A 22,563-nucleotide genomic window follows, 5' to 3' on the forward strand; every position below is an offset into this window, starting at 1 on the left:
CAGATCTAAATATTTTAATGAGATGCATAATATGCATTTAATAAAGCAAGTGCTAGCCCACAAAATCTTATACTCCTGAATAAAATCTTGTTAACCAGCAATGGAAGACTCCTATTCTTACTGCAAAACAGGGAGAAAAAAATTAAGACTAACAAGATTTAACCCCCCCCCCAACACACTTGATGCAAAAGATCGATTTAGTGAAAGTAATAAAAGCCAAATCAGTACTTTGTTGTAACAGTAAAATTTCAGCTTTTAACTCTGAACTCCCATTACCATTGGAATCCAGGATTCAGGAGGACATCAAAGCCAAAACAAATGGAGCAGTGTGAAATCAACAGGTTAAAGGACACTAGCCTGTCCTGCCCAGAAAATGGGGAAGATAAATGGAGGATGGTGTGAGTAAATAGCTCAGCTGTGGAATCGACTGCCTAAGTGGTGGGCTCCCGCTCACTGGTGGACTTTAAGCAGTAGGCTGATCCTGCATTGAGCAGGGGGTTAGACTAAATGTCCTCTTTCAACTCTGCTTCTATGAAAGCAGACCAGGCAATAAAAGCAGTTGTTAGGTGCAAAGTCATGTCCGACCCATCGCGACCCCATGGACAATGATCCTCCAGGCCTTCCTATCCTCTACCATTCCCCGGAGTCCATTTAAGTTTGCACCTACTGCTTCAGTGACTCCATCTAGCCACCTCATTCTCTGTCGTCCCCTTCTTCTTTTGCCCTCAATCGCTCCCAGCATTAGGCTCTTCTCCAGGGAGTCCTTCCTTCTCAGGAGGTGGCCAAAGTATTTGAGTTTCTTCAGGATCTGTCCTTCTAAGGAGCAGTCAGGGCTGATCTCCTCTAGGACTGACCGGTTTGTTAGCTTTGCAGTCCAAGGGACTCGCAAGAGTCTTCTCCAGCACCAGAGTTCAAAAGCCTCAATTCTTTGACACTCTGCTTTCCTTATGGTCCAACTTTCATAGCCATACAGTGCAACTGGGAAGACTGTAGCCTGGACTAGATGCACTTTTGTTGGCAGGGCGATGCCTCTGCTTTTTAGGATGCTGTCTAGATTTGCCATAGCTTTCCTCCCCATGAGCAAGCATCTTTTAATTTCTTTGCTGCAGTCCCCATCTGCAGTGATCTTGGAGCCCAGGAAAATTTTCCTGGACAGAGGGTAGCTATGGGGAAAAACAGTTGGGTCATTGTCCACTTCTCTGTTTTAGCAGCAAGGAAAATTCGAGCCAAATTTACACGTCCAGAGAGCTAGAGACCAACATTCTTATAGTCTTTCATTATCTATGGACCACTGCATATATTGTTTTGTTTTATTGCTTTTTTGATATGAACCACTATGGTATTGCTAACATTGTAATGGGCTATGGCTGGAAACCATACATACATACATGTTATTCAGTACCTACATACGCCCTCTTGCATAGGTGGTCTGGATGCCATCAGTATACTTATGACATCTAGCTCTGTTAATGGGTGGGCCAACCAGATACATCTTGATTCACTGCCTGGGTATCTGGTGGCCGTGACAGGATGGCTTTGACAGAGCTGCCTGAAACTAAATCTCATGAAGATGGAGGTTCTGTGACTCGGGAAGAAATGGCAGGGAGAGGAAACATCTCCTGACCTTTGATGCCTCCCTTTCAGTGGAGACACAAGTCACAAATATAGTTTTCCAGGCATTCTATCATCTGTGCCAGGCAAAGCTACTAGAGCACAGTGGTTCTCAACCTTCCTAATGCCACAACTCTTTAATACAGTTCCTCATGTTGTGGTGACCCCCAACCATAAAATTATGCAAGTGTTCTTTCACAGAAATTAAACCAAAACTGACCAATGGTGTGAAGATCCATTGTTCATGATCGTATATATTTTTTTCTGGGGTTTTTCAGTTCAGTTCTGCCTCTTATCCCACCATGCTGATCTCGCTTTTTTCTGCTGCTCCAGACAAATGCTGTATCTCAATCTACCCCACAAGGCTATTGTGTGGATCGCACCCACCCCTGGCCAAGCTGCTTGCCCTGCTGTGACCCATGAAAGGGTCGTTTGACCCCCAAAGGGGTCCCGACCCCCAAATAGAGAACCACTGTACTAGTACCCTATCTGGCTCCAGAAGGCCTAGCTATGGTGATTTATGCACTGGATTACTGTACATTACTCTGAAGGACTGCCTATGCTCCTACTGTGCAAATTACAACTGGTACAGAATGCGGCTGCCCAGGTCCTTACAAGGACCCAATAGAAGGCTCATATTTGACCTGCCCTCCAATAGTTGCACTGGTTGCCAGTGGATCAGGTTCAAGGTGCTGGTCTGGGACCTGCGCATTTGAGGGACTACCTTTCCCAGTATGCTCTACAGAGAGCACTGCGCTCAGCAAATACCAACCTGCTGGTGATACCTTGCCCCAAAGATGTCAGCCCAAGCAATGGCCTTTTTGATCTTGGCTCCGGCTTGGTAGAATAAGCTTCCAGTTGATAGCTGGGCCCTGATGGAGCTATCAAAATTCCACAAGGCCTGTAAAATGGTTCTTTCACCAGGCTGAAGACATGGTGGCAGAAATACAAAGCAGACCCCCCCTCCTTCTCCTCTCCATGTTTTCCCTCCTTTGCATGGAGGGGCTTATATTGGTGGATAAGAATGGTGCTGATGGTGGGAACAGGCAAGGGTTTGTATTAGATTTTATTATGTTTTTTAATGTTTGATGTTTAATGTTGTGATGTTTTACCGCTTATTATGTAAACACCTCTGAACTCACTTGCAATGAGGGGAGTGGTATAAAAGCCAAAACAGATATCAATAAAGCAACATGTGCTAAAGAACATAATGGCACCAGAGAAACTTCTGCTTCCTATTTGTTCAAGTTGTTGTGATGTTTTAAGATGTTCATGAACATGCTAAATGCAAATAGAACATGCATAAGGGATTATTTATTGACTGATTTCATTTATACCATTACTTTCTATACAATGGAGACACAAAGCAGCTTACTCTGTTTTCCTCCTCTCCCATTTTACGTTCACCACAACCATGTGAAGCAGGTTGGGTAGAGTGTTTGCCACAGGGTCACCCAGATAGCTTGCATGGACGCGTGGGGATTTGAACCTGCTTCAATACCCTTAGCACTTAAGAGGTGAGCAGTCACTTTGGCTGGAAAACAGGGTTGCACTTACCTGTAACTGTTGTTCATCGAGTGGTCTTCTGTGCAGTCACACGTGGGTTCTGCCGAATTGCAGGCCTGCCATGGAGAGGAACTTGCAAGCTTTACCCATATAAAATTCTAGAAGCTCCCAAGAGTGCTCACCCCTCCCCTACAGAGGGTGACTTTCCCACCCAAAGTCACATGATATGGGAGGGGTTAGCACTCTCCCTCAGTTCTCCTTCCTGCTGCCGGAACAGGCAAGTCAATCCATTATTAGTGGCCCACAACGGGGAAGCAGGGAGGGTTGTGTGACTGCACAGAAGACCACTCTATGAACAACAGTTACAGGTAAGTGCAACCCTGTTTTCATCTTCGTGGCTTCTGTGCAGTCCCACATGGGAGACCTAGCAAGATCACGCACCCTGGAGGTGGGTGTGGGCTTACATAGCAGAAAAATTGATTGAATCCACTCTATCCACAAAGCCTCTCTCCAGGAGTTGACATCTATAACATAGTGGTGGACAAATGTAGATCATTGATCAGGTCACTCCACTGCAGATGTCCATTAGAGGCATTCCAGTCAAGAAGACTGCAGAAAAAAACTTTGAGCACATGTAATTCAGAGAGATCCCAATAGGGCTATCTACCTCAGGCAAAGCTTGTTAGTTTATAGAAACATTCAACATGATAATGTCTGTACTGAGGCCCTTCTACGCATTCATGGGTCAGTAAGGCAAGTAAGGATTTCTACATTGCCTGGATCAGCCCATTCCATGATTTTTTTTTTTAAGAATAGGGCCCTGGGAACATATCCCATACACAGAGCCCTCTCTGCTTCAGAACCAGGTGTCAGGTCAGGAGTTACTTAGAAATCACTTGGTGAAGAACACCGTTGTTTGGTTTTAACACTACTCATCCCGATGAAAACTTAGAGAAGAGAGGGCCATCCGATAAGGTAGACGTTTCCTCCACCCTTCAGGCCGAATCCACAGTAAGTAGAGGAGGGTTTGTGGCTTACCACCCACGTCCTCAAGACCCTAAATAGTATATGTGCTGCCGAAGCGAGCCTAAATATTAACCCCCAGGCAGGAATAAAAGACAAACTATCAGCTGGAATTGCCTGATCACTAGGTGGTGGTCTCTATGCAGGAATTCTGGTTTGTCAGACAAGCAATGAACCTGTATCCTTGCAGTAGGAAACACACTCAACTTGGTCTACAGGGTGCTTCAGAAATGCAGTATACACTGTCCAGTTGGAATTTTCAAATACCATGTCTAGGAACCCTGCAGGGGAAGAAGAAGGTTAATGAAGAATGGAAAGGGACTTCAGTGGGTTATGAACCTGCTGATACCCCAGAGCACAACATACATTGATTCCAGCAGCAAATGAGCACCCTGTACTGCTTCTTGCAGCAAAAAAAGAACTATGTTTGGAGTGTCCATTATTGACACTTGTATGCGACCGAGATCATTGCTTAATCTTCCCTGTATCAATCCAATTCAATATATGTGCTGAGGCCAGCACCAAAGCACACTGAGATTCCCCATCATGTAGATGACAGAGACATATTACAGAACCTGAGCACTGTAACATAACCTCAGGTAGCCTGTGCCCAACATAGTAATTCATATAGGTTTATGCCATAGAGTCATCTGTGGACAAACAGGACCACTGTTCTTGAAACCTGCACAACAAAGAATCAAAGATACATTAAATAGCTCTGAATTTTGAGTCTTATTTATAGTCTAAATTTATGTTCTGACCAGGTACTCTGACAATAATAGCACTACGCTTTTACAGTCATATAACAAGGCATCTGTGAGGATTTCAAAGTCAAAGGAGATAGTATCAAGGTGTCCCCTACTAGAGATTCAATGTGATGAGTGTAAGAGTAAGATCTTGGAGATCTTGCTTCAAACCCCCACTCTGCCATGGAAATTTGCAGAGTGACTCTCAACTTATCCTACCTCACAGGGTCGCTGTGAGGAGAAAGTGGAAGATCACCCTATCAGAGCCCTTAGGAGAGTCAAGAGAATTTTAAAGGTGATCCTTTAAAGATTCTACTTTTTTTCTTTTTCCTCACCCCCCCCCCCCCATGGGGTGGAAATCTGTTTTCCAGAGGGATAGCCTCAGTAGTCCTTTCAATGGAAAAGCATTGTGGAATTGTGGAACAATAGAGCCATAATAGGGAATGATCACAGATGATCCAGGGAATGAGCACAGGGAATGAGCATAGATGATTTCAATAGGGAATGAGCACAGATGATGCAGACCCACAACCTGGACAGCATGCCCAAGGCTCACTGAAGACTGGATTCAAAATACAAAAGGGAACCTGCTTGACCATCCAGTCACTGAAATAGGGATAAACGTAGCAATTATATAGGCTGATGTGAGCTTCTATAGTTGCAATATAAGTTGTGAATAACCAAGTTGCAGACACTAGATCAAAAAACAACACATTATAAACATAATAAAAAGCATTATGTAGAAACACAGGAATGGATGTATTAATCCAGTGCCCTTAAGAGTGATTATGGCTGACCATAAGCCTCTTGACAAATGAGGGAGACTCTTGTTCATATCTGAACTCCTCAATGTCTCTGTACTTAGTATGTCATCCAACATACAGGATAGGTGTTTCACCTACAATCTTCAGGACTATTATATAAAGGTAAAGATATCCCCTGTGCAAGCACCAAGTCATGTCTGACCCTTGGGGTGATGCCCTTTAGCGTTTTCTTGGCAGACTCAATACAGAGTGGTTTGCCATTCCCTTTCCCAGTCATTACCGTTTTACACCCGAGCAAGCTGGGTATTTTACCGACCTCGGAAGGATGGATACACATATATATATCAGCTTCTATATATTTTTACATTTATACACAAATACACAGGTATACAGCAACACTGTCTCTGAGGATGGCTGCCACTTCATCGATCAGGCATGGTGAATGCCAAATGGAGGCTACACCAAGTGCCCTGCATCATAAATATACAAATACAAAAACAAGATTATTATTATTATCACTGTTTCCCAAACATGGGAACAATAGGATAAGTTTCCAGAAAATATACAAATGACCCCCAATGCTGGGGCTGCGGATTCCCTGGGGATTAAGTAGAATTTCCATTCCTAGCATCCCCTTACCCTCTATTTTGAGGGGTACACAGCTGCCTTTGAGAGGGCGGGATTGGTTGGTAGTTCTGATCAGGATAAAAGAAGATCCCGAGTGTCGATATTTTGGCTGTCAATATGTTCTTTATGTGCCCAAGCATCTCATATGTCTGAGCACTAAATAAAAGTTTACCGTCAAAAGGAAAAAAAAACAGATTTAGACCTGATTCTGGGTACCATGGGGAATGATTAGCCAAGAATGATGTTGCATTACAATATAGGCTGGCATTACTGTATTGTGGCTTTTTACCCCCTTTCCTGAAGCATTCAATTGCCACCCTCCCCATCTGAGTTATACTGCCATTATGCCAGTGTATACCCTATGCAACATAAAATATATTTTCCTTCCCTCAGTTTCAAAAGAGGGAGGGGGAAAGGTGACAAACAGATCTAATCATTGCTGGTTGTACATCCAAATGATGGAGGTGGCTGTGAGATGCTTAATTTAAAGCAATCCAAAATAAGAACAGCCTTCCCTCCTGAGTCTAAACATCCTGTTTTTCTGCTAATACAGGTGTGAATACAAGTTTACTCAGGACCTTTGTAGACAGAAGGCTATAGTACCTTTGCTTTTATAATAATCAGTTCCGAGATGATCTCAGATCCTTTACCAGCAACTGTGTCAAAGATTCACTTGTGGTGACAGCAGGTGATGGTATCTATATAGCCTAGGGCCCCATGTCCAATCTCTTTCCCAATCTTTCATGGGTGTTGGGAATGTGGGCAGAGCTTACTTGCAGAGCTTTCGCTCAATGTCAGGGGGCAGAGGGAGAGCACCATTGCCTGTCCCTTGAATTTCCCCCACTCTGTGGTGATACTTGGCGCAGTGATGCTCAGTGGCACTGCTGGGCAGCGATGATTGGTGCTGATGCTTGACAGCGGCGCTTGGTGGCAATACTATGGAGGCAAGCATGCTCGGGGTCTCTTTGTCAGAGAGCTGACAAATTGGTGAGTTGTGTGTCAACGCAGCACCTCATGGCACCAAATTATGACATTTAGTATCACATGGAGTCATGACTTACGTGATCAAGAACTCTCAGTGTCAGGCAGCCCTTGGGAATCAGCCAGCAGCAGCAGATCTTGACAGCAGCAGATCTTGACATCAAGGAGATGGTATCTGCTGGCATCGAGGAGACAAATTGCCTGCCGAACTTCTTCTGTCTCCTTCATCGGTGGGCTACATGAGGCCCTCGACAGGGCAGATTCCTCCTTCTATTAGGCAGCACCGGGACTGGCACTGAGCTCAACTGCAGTGGCTGCTGGCCATAAATCAGCTGCTGGGGCTCTCTCTCCTTCACCAGTGGGCTAGATGCGGCCCTAGACAGGGCAGATTCCTCCTCCAATTAAGCACCACTGGGACTGGCACTGAGCACACTTGCAGTGGCTGCTGGCCATAAATCAGCTGCTGGGGCTCTCCTTCACCAGTGGGCTAGATGTGGCCCTAAAGAGGGCAGACTCCTTCAATTAGGCACCACTGGGACTGGCACTGAACACACCTGCAGTGGCTGCTGGCCATAAATCAGCCGCACGGGCTCTCTCTCCTTCACCAGTGGGGTAGCTGCAACCCTAGACAGGGCAGATTCCTCCTTCAATTAGGCACCACTGGGACTGGCACTGAGCTCAACTGCAGTGGCTGCTGGCCATAAATCAGCCGCTGGTGCTCTCTCTCCTTCACCAGTAGGCTAGATGCGGCCCTAGACAGGGCAGATTCCTCCTCCAATTAAACACCACTGAGACTGGCACTGAGCACACTTGCAGTGGCTGCTGGCCATAAATCAGCCACTGGGGCTCTCTCTCCTTCACCAGTGGGCTAGATGCGGCCCTAGACAGGGCAGATTCCTCCTTCAATTAGGCACCACTGGGACTGGCACTGAGCACACCTGCAGTGGCTGCTGGCCATAAATCAGCTGCACGGGCTCTCTCTTCTTCACCAGTGGGGTAGCTGCAACCCTAGACAGGGCAGATTCCTCCTTCAATTAGGCACTACTGGGACTGGCACTGGGCACACCTGAGGTGGCTGCTGGCCATAAATCATCCGCTGGGGCTTTTTCTCCCTGCAGTTCTAGGGCACTGAGGCCGTTTCTCAGAGAGGTTCCAGACAAACTGCTTTTCCTCCCCTCGATTTCTGGCGTGGTTTGGCAGCAAGGCTGAGGCACTGTCTTCTATCAGAACAGAGGTGAAGGACTCAGCTTTTCAATTGGGGCTATTTCACCCTACTTTATTCTCTTTTTTTAAAAAAAATGTTTATTTTATATACTTATTTAAACAAGGCCCATAATATTTAAAACAGTGGACCATAATATCAGAATTCTGAGTGCCTCTCCTGAACGTGAGGTAAAATTTCTCTTCAGCTTGCTGAACAGTCCTCTCTCAGAGGCGGCAGAAAAAGAACTGAGGGGAGAGTGCTAACCCCTCCCATATCATGTGACTTTGGGTGGGAAAGTCACCCTCTGTAGGGGAGGGGTGAGCACTCTTGGGAGCTTCTAGAATTTTATATGTATAAAGCTTGCGAGTTCCTCTCCGTGGCAGGCCTGCTATTCCGCAAAACCCATGTGGGACTGCACAGAAGCCACGAAGATTAACTTTATATTAGGTCCAGAGGTAAACAGAACTCATCCTGGGAAACAATATAGGCTGAAAAGCTAAGAGGAGGCATGCCCAAAGAAATGAAGATAGCAAAACTGAAATGGAGGCTGAACCCATGTTACATGCAAACACCTGAGCCCCAACTGTGTTTTGAAAAGTCAGCTTTGGGAGAGGAGCACTTAGAGAAAAGAAGTGGCAGAGAAGGTCACATAATGCTTTCCTTACCCATTTTTTCTTAAACAAAAGCACCCTTCCCAATTTGCTCCCCACAATCCTCCCAATATTGTGCTTGCTAATTTTGCATAAAAACCATGGACAAGCTTCCATTCATTCACCACCACTGTGGCGATTATACTGATTTGTACTATCTGAAAATACAAAATTGCAACATTGGTTAGGGCAGTGCATGATTTTTCATTGTCTCCTGCATGTTGAGTTAATAATAATAATTATTTTTAGATGAAGCAGTGGTTCCTGGCGAAACTAAAACAAAGAGCAAAATTCATGGTAACTTTTCAGGAGCGTTCAGCAATTTCAATGTGGCTTGTAGAATGCAATTCTCTCATTGATTGCACCATAATAACTTGTGCTTGCAAACAATACATATTCTAAAATGGCAAAGAATGACACAAGGTATGTTTCCAAGTAGAAACCTCCAGAAAAATGCTGCTCATGAACCTACAGTAAGCTGATTTGTTAAATATTGTATTGTCTGAATGACACACTACATGTCCTGCTATAAACAGTCAAGTTTCTTATGGAGATATGCAGGAACTATCCTAGTCCTGACAAGGGCATTAGCCAACTAGGATTGCATTAAAATCCTCTTGTGTGAGCAAATTCAATGGTGCACATTTTGCTCACAATGAAAATTCTGTTCAGCAGCCAGAGTCCTTCTCCATGGACATAACCCTGATTTCACCTGACCTTTCCCTTCGATGTTAAATATTTTGGTATTTTTGAATTTTAAAATGCCTCAAGTGCCATTTAAGCTGTTTAAATTACAGGGGAGCTCCAAATTTTTCCCTCAGGTTCCTGGGCTGTGTTAACAGTCAAATATTGTACAGTGACAGGGTGAGACAGCCAAACTTTTTCAGCAAAGAATATATTACAAGTGCAGCTCAGTCAGTAAAGGGGAATAATAATGGAGGAAAGCCTTTCCTGTGAAGGAGGAAGGTGGCTAGGATAACTATCAATCTATAACTTGCAGTCTAAGGTCATACTCCTTCTATTCAACAACAGATATATCACATGGAGCTGCAAAGGCATGAGCTAAAGGTATGAGGGAAGCATGCTTATTAGCTTTTGTTTACTTTCCAATCTATAATCTCAGACTATCTTAGCATCAAGAGCAATATAAATTGTCTTTGTCAAATGTCTGAAGTTTAAAAAGAGAAACAGATCTTTGCTGCAGTCTTTTACTTACTTGGTTGTAAGCCAACACTCAGTAGGATTTCCTTTCAAAGAATCATGCTAAGGATTGAGCTACTAGAACAATATTAGCTATACTACAAATTCTGTAGACTTGTTTCTATACATTTCTCAGTCTCAAAACAATAGTAGAATTTTTTCTATCAAAATCAAGAGCAACTACATTGTCTCTAAAAATCTTTTTAATGCTTTGTCATTGGAACACCAATGAGGAGAGCTGAAATCCAGGACAGCTTGAAACTACCATAATAAAACATGGTTCACAATTCAAACTGCTGCTGCTATGATTTCCAGTAGGATTTTTGCCCTGAGGCTTAGATGTCTGACAGCTCTTGCTTAAGTCACTTATTAGACATGGCAGTTCAAGAATTGCCAGGGGAGGTACAGCAGGAAAAGGGGAGGAAAAAAAACCCTGAAAGGAACTGCAGAAATGCCAAGCAAGAAGAAAAAGGAAATTCTACCAGGGGACACCAAAGCAGACATGGACAAGAATGAAAAAACGAACCATGAAATTTCACAAGAGGAAAACTGGGGAAAAATCTGTATGCACATGTTTTCTGATACACACTCATCCATCAACTGTAATATTAAACTGTCCATAAACTGCTCAGCCTTGTAGTTCAGAATGTAAATCCAAAGAAATCACCACAGATAAGTATTAAGATGCTATGCCTTTATCAATAAGGCATTAACTGCAGCTTGGAAAGTGTTTATCTTGCAGGGGCAAAACAGACAGTTGAATAAACAGAAAAGGAAATTTCCTAAGATCCTCCTCCCAAACTACTATAGTAACATTGGTAGTTTAGACATATGAAGCTACATGATTTTAAAAGTCTTGGATATGGAGACTTTCCATCACTTGTAAGAAGTGGTGGAACTGAAGCATACATACATATAGAGGACAAGTAGAGAGCAAGTATTTTCCCTGGACATGTTCACTCCACCTCCCAGGCAGCTATCCGTTTGTGATTCCCAATGTAGGCGGAGAGGTTTGTCTGCAGCTAAGTACCGATATACCATAGGAATGATTCTAGCCCTGCACCTACACAGTTCCACATATATGGGAGCACAGGAAGTGACCTGTTGCCCAAGCATGAAGCAACAGAACAGCCCTTTTTAGGCTAGTCAGATCAAAATTGCAAGCGTTTATATAAAGATATCAATTTTGTTTGTGTATCACAAGTAGCTGAGCATCTCGTAATTCAGCAGTTTGTTCTTTTCATTTGCTACTGTGCAAAAAAATATTTAAATCAAGTGCTTAAAGCTTAGATTATGTAGATTCCCTGCAGATCAACACATAAAAACCAGCATTCCCATTAAAGGAATAAATTACTTCAAAATTCTTTCAAAGCTTCACGACGTCACATTAACTTAACTACGCTTCAAAACCTGAGTGTAATTTATATCTGGGACAAACACCAGGAAGAAATATTTGTGAGCTTGAGTGGCAGGATACTTCTATGGTGACTATAAGCCAAACTGAAGAACATTAAGGGTTTCGTGCTTCATGTAAACTGCACAAAGAATATGTTCCAGGATCAATATGTCAATTGAGAAACTGCTGGTTTTGATTTCCAATTTCTCATTTGCCCCATAGGTCTGGCCTTTTTGCTCTGTCACAGCAGTTGTCACAAGGTTCATAATGTTGCAGTCTGAATTAGCATAGTGACAGTGATACCTAGTGTTCTTCATGTATTACTCAGACCACAATGTATCTACTTATATGGGGAAAATTTTTTTGACCATGGCTAGCTTGTTTGTTGCTGCAGTCACTTTGCATTTTTACCTAAAAAGGTGATGAATGGAAATGATGCATCAAACCTTGTTGCAATCTCCCCAGGCAATTGGAAAGAATGCCTGTCTCAGATTCATTGTTTTGTGAAGAGCAGGGGGAAATAGAGAATAGATAAAAAACAGATTATACTGGTATGTTCATGCCTTTTTTTCCTTTCAATCCCAACCACAATCTTGTTCCATAAGTTGAGTGTGGGTTTTAAAAGATTCTACAGTAAATGACTTTTATTTCTTAAAAAATGAAATAACCGTGAACATATTAACAGGCCTGCAGGTGGCACTACAGTACAGCTGGAGAGAAGGTAGATATAGTCCCAATGTACAGTCCAACAATGGAATCCATCAGTTCAATGGTGACAATTCAGAATACAACTCTATCAAGCAGGAACATTTTACTGAAAATATTTCCAGACAAAGCTGATATTGAAAATTAGTTCTGGGAAATAGAAGTCCCAAGTTAGATCTGGCAACTGGTGAACTACTGTCTGGTTTACCAGTTCAGAGAGAGATATACAACATCTCCAAAACATAAGAATCCCCCCTTTCTTCTACATTTGTGAAAACTGGAGTTGGGAGTTGATTTCTCTTAGCTCTCCTCTGGCCAAATGTGCTATTCTGGATTTATTTCTAAGAATCACTTGAAAGGTTTTATTGAAAGGAAGACTAAATGCAATGTGCCTTTCCTTGCAATCCAGGAACAGTTATGGCATTTCAAATTCTAAAAATATCTACTTCCATGAAATACTGTTTCACTACAAACCTAGTTTTTCACTAAATACACATTTTAAATCCTGGAGCCACCTGGGAAAATCAGTGGTTTCTCTGTGTTTCTGCATTTCTACAGTGTATCGGGAACTGTTAAAAGGGAGCATGAAGACACATCTAAGTTTCTCCTTGGCCTGCATCAGACTCAGGAATCTGATATGCATGTTTCTGTAGATGGGCTTCCTGTCACTCACACTCAATCAGAGCTAGCTACTTAAGTCTGCAACTGGATGTCCATCTTCACATCATTCTTCCTAACTTCCAGGAAAAACTAACTAGGCAACTGAAAAAGGTTCACACTTTCTAATCGTAATATGCAGGAACACCACATGGTTTCCATGCAACTGCAATTTGCAAAAGGCCACAGGAAAGGGACACAGCACCTTTCATTTATCGGGAATTCTATATGTTACACGGACCTTCCATCAAATTTTCAGTACTGAGGCAGCGTAGAAGACAGTAGCTGGAAAAGTGTAATATGAGCACCCTGGCAACTCTTTGTGAGAGCCCTCTGGCTTCTACCAAGGGAAGCATGTAAACTACCCTTCTAAACTGAGAGCAAAATGACTCGGGGGGGGGGGGGTATGGAATCACCAATTCCTAAGACCTAGCCAGTTTGGATTCGTGAGCCTTCAGTGTGCCAACAGCATCTTTCACCGCATGGTAAATGATGTTCTTCACCTGAAAGCAAAGGGAATGAACAGACTGAAAATTAAAACGCTCAACAGTGTTCTTTGCCTACTATATATTAATGAAGCCAGAGTTCCTTAAATATTAATTCACATTACTTAGGGTTGAATATATACAGAAAAGAAATATGGGAAGGTGTCAGTCTAGTACTACTAAAACTTTAGTAGCATGATGTTTAACAGTTCAAGTAGGAAAAATGATGTACTAGTATTGAATTAATCACTAATAATATTGGTATGTTATGAAAATCATATCACTTTCATTCCCACATGCACAATAATGTACTAAATCAGAGTCAAAATCTGGAGACAGTAAAGTCAACTATTATGTTTGAATATCTTGCTTTACTATGACAATCTATAGCAGAAGGTGTTTTAAATAAAGTCTAGAAACAGTTTCAATGTTTAGTGTGTAAATAGCTTTACTAAAGAAATCTGAAACACACACACAAAAATCACTTAAAAAACAAAGCTGACTTTTAATCACTGTCAAACATGCACACTTTTGCAATACTATGTACTCCCCCCCCTTCACTCACTCATGTCTGAAACTGTGCCATGATACTTACTTGCAGTTTATCTTCATGGTTTGTGTGAGTGTTAGACAGGTGCCTAAACTCCTGAGTCAGACGGAAGCAGTGTTTCACATGTTCTGGAGATACAAAGTCTTCTGCTACTTTAATGCAGCTATACAAATTGTGAACCTGCAAAAATAATCAGAAGCTGTATGTTAGATAGGGGGTAATCAACCCCCAGTCTGCAGCCCAGTGCTGGGCCGTGAGAGCCTTGGCAGTGGGCCGTGGCTCCCTCTCCCTGCCCCCCCGCAGCAAGAAGCTTGCCAGGCCGCGGGCAAATCTGCCGCCAAAGTGGCCCATTAGCTCGCGGCCTGGCAAGCTTCTTGCTGCGGGGGGGGGGGGGAGGGAAGTGCGACCGCCGGCATGCCTTAAAAAGGTTGCGGACCGCTGTGTTAGATGACAACAAAGCTGTATAATATAACAGGATACTTAAAAGTTGCTCAGTCCTCATATTCCTGATCCACATGTTTGAGAGATAAAAGATGAGATGTTACAAACACATCTTCTAAGGTTCTCCTTTAAAAATTCTTACTATGATAAAAAAGCAACCTCTTTATCAGCAGAGGACAATTTCTGTGGAAAATTTGCAATTATTTTCTCTAGAATTTTCACAAGTTAAGAGGTTTCAGATGATTCTTTTCATGATGAAGATGAGTACAATGACAAGAAAAACTTCTAATCAAGAAAACCCGTACAAGGCAGTGAATGGGAATAGGCACAAATTGGCTCACAAACTGAAGTTCATGATGAATTTTGGCTGGTTCATATATCCTGAAGTGAAGTTTGTTGCAAGTGAATTGGCACGAACCTTCCATGAATTTTCAAACTGTTTGTGGAGGTTCATGAACAGATAATTTCCAGTCTCTGCTCAGTCTGAATATTTACAGAATTTCAACTTGGAGAGCATGTAGAAGAGCATGGGGGAGATGAATTGCAACTTTGGTGGCTCTTGCACAGGATCTGCTCTATACACCCTGAACCTGTGCCTATCCAAAAGACAGGAACAGGTTAAGAAGTACAGAATGGATCCTGTGTAAGTTAGACACCAAACTCACAGGGGATCTCCTGCTGACTCCTCTAGCTGCCTTCCAAGTTTTGTGAGAACTGTATTTACGAGGTCTGAGTTATGCCCCACCTCCTCCCAAGAAGATGTCTCCAGTGTCGGCCATGGAGACACTAGGGTTCTTGCAATTTTTTGCTGGTCCCACCCATCACAGAAGAGCCTCTTGTGACACAGAGGAGTAAGGCAGCAGACATGCAGTCTGAAGGTCTGCCCATGAGGCTGGGAGTTCGATCCCAGCAGCCGGCTCAAGGTTGACTCAGCCTTCCATCCTTCCGAGGTCAGTAAAATGAGTACCCATCTCATTTTGCTTGCACAGGGGATACCTTTACCATCACGCCAGTCACACCCTCGATTTGATCTTTGGCGCAGGTGTAGCGGTAGATCTGGTGGCAAATAACATCATTTCATGGTCAAACCACCATACCCTGAAGGCTCGACTGAGGATACCACCCCCTCCCCGTTTGAGTGACGGACAGATTTTAGACCGCCCGCAGAGACTTATGGATTCTGAGGGATTCCTGAATGCTCTGCAGCAGGGGTAGTCAAACCTGTGGTCCTCCAGATGTTTATGGACTACAATTCCCATGATCCCCCGCCAGCAAACGTTCATGGGAATTGTAGTCCATGGACATCTGGAGGACCACAGGTTGTCTATCCCATGCCTTCCGGCGTCTTGCTGACGGTCTTGGCAGTCCCGCCTAACAGCCGCTATCGATGAGATTGCTCCTAGGCGCCCTCTCGGCCTTCGCCTCAAACAAGCTCCATGGTATACCCAGGAGCTTCGGGAGAGGAAGAGGGAAGTGAGACAGTTTGAACGAGTGTGGAGGAAGACTCATGACAAGGCTACAAGAATATCTCATTGCACGCTTATGAAGGCGTATGAGAATGCGGTGAAAGCGGCAAAACAAGACTTCTACACTGTGGAAATCGCGACCATGAGCTCTCACCCGGCACAATTATTTAGAGTAATTCAGTCCCTTACTGCCCTTGAGGAAGGGCGTCAAATAATAAGGAAGCTGGATTTATGCTGTGCGGCTTTATCAAGCTACTTTGCAGACAAAGTCCTGTCGTTCCGCCATGACCTACCTGCCACAATTGATACAGTAAGTAAACTGGAGGCTCCGTGGCCATCTCGGGAGTTATTGTTTGATGGCTTCAGGCAGCTCTCATTAACCGAAGTGGACAGATTATTATGTTCAGTAAGGGCAACCACATGCCCCTTAGATCCCTGCCCATCTTGGTTACTTAAGTTAGGCAATCAGCTGGTAGGAGGTCCTTTGAGGGAGATTATCAACCTCTCCTTAATATCTGGAGAGTTCCCTGAAGGACTTAAGGAAGCAGTGGTGTGCCTATTGCTGAAAAAAACATCGCTAGACCTGCGGGACCCCACCAGTTACTGCCATCTCGCATCTTGTGTTTCTGGGCAAGGTGACTGATCTGCTCGGCTGCAGCAGATCAGTTACTAGCATATCTGGAAGAAACTTCGGCCCTTGACCCATACCAGACTGGCTTCCGTTCTGGCCACAGGGTGGAGACTGCGCTGGTCATCCTGATGGATGATATCCGGCGCCAGCTGGATTGGGGTGATTCTGCCATACTCGTATTGTTAGATCTGTCGGCTGCATTTGATGTGGTTGATCATGAGATATTGGCACACCGCCTCCCCAGAACCGGAATTAGAGGGACTCCGCTGCAATGGCGGGGTCTCCTATCTCCGGAACCGGACGCAGAGTGTTGCAGTGGGGGATGAGCTATCTAACCCCTGCAAGTTCCCATGTGGGGTTCCGCAGGGGGCGATACTCTCCCCCACAATTTTTAACATCTATATGCGCCCTCTAGCCCAGCTGGTCCGGGGCTATGGGCTGGGATGTCATCAATATGTGGATGACATCCAGCTCTACTTCCTAATGGATGGTGGGACCCCCCCCCTCCCGAATACATTTGCCAGTTTCTTGGAAGCAGTGGCTGGATGGCTCAGGCAGAATCACCTGAAACTCAATCCCTCCAAGGCGGAGGTCCTGTGGCTGGGTAAAAGAGGGCTGGATCAGGAAGCACGTCTCCCATGCCTGGATGGTGCAATTAAAACCTGCTCCAGTGGCCAGGAATTTGGGCGTGACCCGATGCCTCCCTTTCTATTGAGGCTCAGGTCATGAAAGTAGCCCGGACGGCGTTTTCCCATCTTTTCCAAGCTAGGCTAGTAGCGCCCTACCTGTCCTCGGAGCACTTGGCCACAGTGATCCATGCAACTGTCACCTCCAGATTAGACTACTGTAACTCGCTCTACGCGGGCCTGCCCTTGTCCTTTATCCGGAAGTTACAACTGGTATAGAATGCGGCTGCCAGGGTCCTCACTAGGACATATTGGAGGGCCCATATTCAGCTAGTGCTTTGACATCTGAATGAACAAACTTGTACTGTAGATGAGGAATACAGCTGATATAGGAATAGGTGTAACTGCGAAGGCTTTCACTAAACATCTATCAGACCACAGCCACACAGCCCAGAATGCCCACAACATCAATAGTGTAACTGCTTGTTGTATTTAATGCTTTAAGTCATGTTTAGCACTTTACAGAAGAACAAATATACAGAGTCCCCAATTTTAAATTCACATTAAAGAAAATTTCATTTTATTACTTTGCATAATCCATTCTGCTTTTAACATACAAGAATTCAAAATATTTGGATTGCATTTTCCTTAAAGAATGGAAGGGAATAAAATGGAAGTTGATAATTTGAATAGTCACTGTAGGGGACAACAATCAGGAATTGAAACCAGAACTTTTGATCAGTGGTGTTCTCTCAGACCTACCATATATACTCGCATATAAACTGAGTTTTCCAGCACTGTTTTTAGCACTTAAAAGACCTCCTCGGCTTATACGCGGGTAATTGATTAACAGCCTGCCCCCAGCCAGCCAATCGCAGCATTGCATCTGCAACCTGAGCTCTTTGCAAGTCAGCTAGTGGCCTCCAGTTAACCTTTGCCTTGAGCTAGTGGCCTCCAGTTAACCTTTTCCTTCTGCAAAGGTCTTAAAAACTAAGCACTTTGCACGGGAGCTAATAGCCCCCAGCTAACCATCACCTTCTGCAAATATCTTGAAAGCTTACTCTGGCAACTTGTAGGACATCAATGGTTTCACTGAGGGATTTTGATATTTTTTCCCCTTCTTTTCCTAATCACTTCTTCTAAACTATTCTCTTGGTTTCTGTGGGTGGGGTGGGTTTTGGGATTTACTGTTTTTTTCTTTTATCTGAGGGGCAGCATTGTTTGCCTTTTCTTCTTGGGGTTGTGTTTCTTTTAAAAGTTGATTTTTACAGTTCTTTCTTTCAGTTTTCAGTTTTACAGTTCTTTCTTTCAATGTTTTGTTCTGGGGGGCACTGTAGCCCCCAGTTTGGTAGCTGTTGTACTTGTTGTAATAGGTTGCCAACTTTGGGTACTATTGTTCTGCTCTGGTTTGCTGGCCAGAAGGGCACTGTTTGGTTCTCCTGCCAGAGCTGTTCTCACAGAGCAGTTCTGTCAGTGCTCTCTCAGGGTGTCTGGCATCAAGAGAGGAAGGGAAGGCAATTGTAAGCTGCTTTGGGACTCCTTTGATTAGTGAAAAACGGGGTACAAAAACCAGCAGCTATTCATCCTCTTGACTATTCTGTATTTGTTGGGAGGGAGGCTGGATGGGAAAGTCTGTGATTATTGAGCATGGATTAAGTGCGTAGGCCACCCTGTAAATTTACCAGTAGCCAGCTGCATTTCCCACCCTCGGCTTATATGCGAGACAATAACTTTGCCCAGATTTTGTGGTAAAATGAAGTGCCTCTGCTTATATGTGAGTATATACGGTACTTTGGTTCTGAAATTTTACAAGTACAGGCCAAATATTTTCTATACTTCTTTCTGATAAAGCTCCAGATATTTAGGATGTGGGGGTTGGAAGATTTCTGGATAAGGTTATTGCTGTAATACTACTAGCAATTTAAAAAATCTGGATATGTACGTGGGATATCTCTGGAAAAAATGTCAGCAGTTATACTCAATTTTATACAATGATTTTTAGGGTACTAGCACTGCACACTCACCTGATGAGGAGCACCTGCTGGAATAAATACGGCATCTCCCAGGAACTGCACTATTGCCCAGCCTTGCACTCCATACTCCTCATGCAAACGCTTACGTAAGGTCTGATCTAGATACCAACTTTGGTCATGAATTGGGTCATGGTCTGGTGGATTTTCTTGCCCTTGTTCTTCTCCAACCTAATGCAAAGATACTACAATTTAATAATTTAAGATTTTTCCTTCTGTATTTGTATTCAAGAGACAACCCTCTCCTCCCCATGTCATGTCACTAAGGTTTCTAGTTGTGTATAAGTGGGCATTGTTGTGATCAGAGATACAACAGTAAGAATTAAAATCTAATGACTGAACTTTGGATCAACTGTTCCAGGCTCATCTAGACAAAATGAAAATTCTTGACAGAAGAGATAATCAACAACAGTAAACTAAGCAACCATCCTAGGTGCTCCCACAGTTAAAGATCCCACTCGTATGTATGTATGTATGTATGTATGTATGTATGTATGTATGTATGTATGTATGTATGTAATATCATGTCCTCCCCGTAGGCTCAGGGCAGTTTACATCAAACAGGAACGATACAAGTAACTCAGTTTGTAACAATACAATAAATACCTTCCGAAGAAGCTCCCTGATCTTTTCAGCATCCTTAGCAGCATAGATGTGCCACAGTGCCCCAGGCTTCTCTTTTGCTTCATGAATTCGCTGTTTTGTAACATCATCTGCATCTCCCTCATCAATGGTTTTTAACACTTCTGAAAGGACAATTAATGCAAATAAGTTGTACTGGTTTTTAACACAGTGTAAAGTGCATTTCTTTGTAATCATTCAACCAACACAAATTAGCATAAAGTCAATCACATGAAATTTAATGACAATTAGACAACTTAAAAAACCTAAGGTAAGTTACCTTGTCTTATCTTGAAGAAAGAAGAAGAAGAAGAGTTGGTTCTTATATGCCACTTTGCTCTATCTGAAGGAGTCTCAAAGCGGCTTACAGTCACCTTCCCTTTCCTCTCCCCACAACAGACACCCTGTGAGGTGGGTGAGGCTGAGAGACCCAGATATCACTGCCCGGTCAGAACAGTTTTATCAGTGCTACTATGGCGAGCTCAAGGTCACCCAGCTGGCTGCATGTGGGGGAGTGCAGAATCGAACCTGGCATGCCAGATTAGAAGTCTGCACTCCTAACCACTACACCAAGATGGCTCTCTTTGAAAGGCTTCAATCAAGAACGTTTAAGAGCTTCAATCAAAACATCTTTAATAGTATTTTGGAGAAAACATTCCTCCTAAAACTGCATAAAATTAATCGAGCTTCAGAAGCACAAGGCATGTTTATTGATGCCTAACATTAATTAAATAGAATGCTGTATCACCTGTATCAAACAGGTATCAAACAATTTGCACTTAAATTCTCAGATGAAGTTTGTGATTAGAACTCTACATTGGAATTTTATCCTAAGACATTATGTTCTGTAGAGTGATTCTCAATAGGCTTAAACAGTATCATAAAGTACATTACAAAACAAGCTAAAACCTACTCAGTCACATGAGGTCTTGGCCCTCCCCTACAAAATAACCCCACTGAGTGACATGGGCAGTGACTATCTGAAGGCTGCTAATGCTTAATGCTGCAGATTTATTAAGTTTTTATTTTTATACTGTCAATGTTTTATGCTGTTTTTAGTTTACTGTTAATTTAACCCACTTCGTACACCATCTCGTCCAATATTGGGAGGGTGGTATAGAAATTTAATAAATAATAATATACCCTAGCTCCCAATTTGTTTCCAGGTACAATTCAAGGTGCTGGTGCTGACCTTTAAAAAGAACCACCTCCCCGCACCACAATGAACGTACCCCACTACATCTTTGGAGGTCCTGCTTAAGGTGCTCCTGCCTTCTGAAATTTAGACAGAAGATAACTGTAGTGGTGTCAACATTCTGGAACTTCCTCCAGAAAAATTTGTCTGTCCCCTTCTGCTGCCACCTTCAGCCAAAGGGTGAAGATTTTCTTGGCAATCCTTCTGTGACTCCCTCTTCCATACCAATGATTTAATTGCTGGGTCATTTTTTGGGGGGTGGGTATTTAATTTCAGCTCAGGTTTGAATTATTTTTGGTGGTTTTAATGGCTTAACAATGTAATTTTATTGTGCATGTTTTTAAAGTTAGCCAACATAGTGTCTCTTGCGAAGGCAGGAAAGCTGAATGCAAATCTTTGTAAAGTAAATATCTTAACCATTAGTGGCTTTTATATTTGTCAAAGTGCCATGTAGACAGTCCTGTCTGGCCCCGGATAGCCACCCTACCCTCTCTGGGTGGTGTCTGGGTCAGCAGTCCAATCTGTCCCGGCCCCTGGAGCGCCCACCTCCAGCAGCCAGCTGAGCAGGCCAATCCAGACGCACCCAACAAAGCTGGGCACCTCTGGATAGGGACAGCCTCTGCAGCCGCCGCTCCTGCTCCACCAGGCCCTTCCCCAGAGGTAGCTGCGCCACCCTGACATCACACCCACGATGCGCCCTCCCATGAGAGTTTACCATCATCATGTGCTCCTTCTCCAATGGGGATTCCAACATATACCATGACATTAACAGCATCTGATACATCCAGATGCAGATTGGTTGTACCAACTCTCCGGTCTTCTGCAGTTATCAGGCCTATGTGAAAACAAAGAAAGTGAACCATTAAAATCAAGCTGGACTGTACTTGTGAGTATATAGGGTACAACAGCAGCAACAATCTGCTGATTTTACAAGCCTGAAAAACAAACAGCAAAAAACCCAATCAAACAGCTTGTTAGAAGGAAAAAATGCTAACTTCTGAAAGTTACAATTCACACTGGAAAAAGCAGAATACTCAGTTTTATAGGTTAGTAACAGCACAAATTGGCTGACTTTCCCAAATAGGTTGCCACTCTAACAGGAAGAAGACTAACAGGTCTTACAAAAATATCAGCGGAAAGAAATCCAGGCCTATCTGCCTTCAGCCAACCATAAGAACCTTTCCTAAAAGTAAAGTTTTAGCTAGCCACAGAATGCACACAGAGAGGTAGGTAGCCAAGTGTGCTTCCAAAGAGAATATCTACCCCAGACCATGACAGAGAAGGCATCAATCTGCACCCTCATAGGCATCATCACAGGAAAGGTAACATGAAACAGCACCTTCCTACACATATCTACAATGGGGGTCGAACAACCCTTTCACAGGGGTCAGGATGGCTGGGAGGGCACCATCCAGACAACAGCCTTGTGGGGTAGATTGAGATAGAGT

At 43.5% G+C, this 22,563-nt stretch overlaps 1 protein-coding gene across 8 annotated transcripts in view; it reads right to left on the bottom strand.

Annotated features, from left to right (window-relative positions):
• Positions 1–12,334: 12,334 nt before the first annotated feature.
• The window catches only part of KDM3B (lysine demethylase 3B), a 97,405-nt gene continuing 87,176 nt past the window's right edge, over positions 12,335–22,563 (bottom strand). For all 8 annotated transcript variants that reach the window (XM_077326135.1, XM_077326134.1, XM_077326133.1 and 5 more), the window contains 5 exons: positions 21,831–21,950; positions 19,906–20,045; positions 19,294–19,470; positions 14,151–14,285; positions 12,335–13,573 (listed from right to left, as the gene is read on the bottom strand). In XM_077326135.1, coding sequence (XP_077182250.1) covers positions 13,493–13,573; positions 14,151–14,285; positions 19,294–19,470; positions 19,906–20,045; positions 21,831–21,950 — 653 coding nt within the window. In that variant the 3' untranslated portion in view covers positions 12,335–13,492. The remainder of the gene's footprint in view (positions 13,574–14,150; positions 14,286–19,293; positions 19,471–19,905; positions 20,046–21,830; positions 21,951–22,563) is intronic.

The sequence above is a fragment of the Paroedura picta genome, chromosome 3 (assembly GCF_049243985.1).
Source record: "Paroedura picta isolate Pp20150507F chromosome 3, Ppicta_v3.0, whole genome shotgun sequence".
In the NCBI taxonomy this organism is placed as follows: domain Eukaryota; kingdom Metazoa; phylum Chordata; class Lepidosauria; order Squamata; family Gekkonidae; genus Paroedura; species Paroedura picta.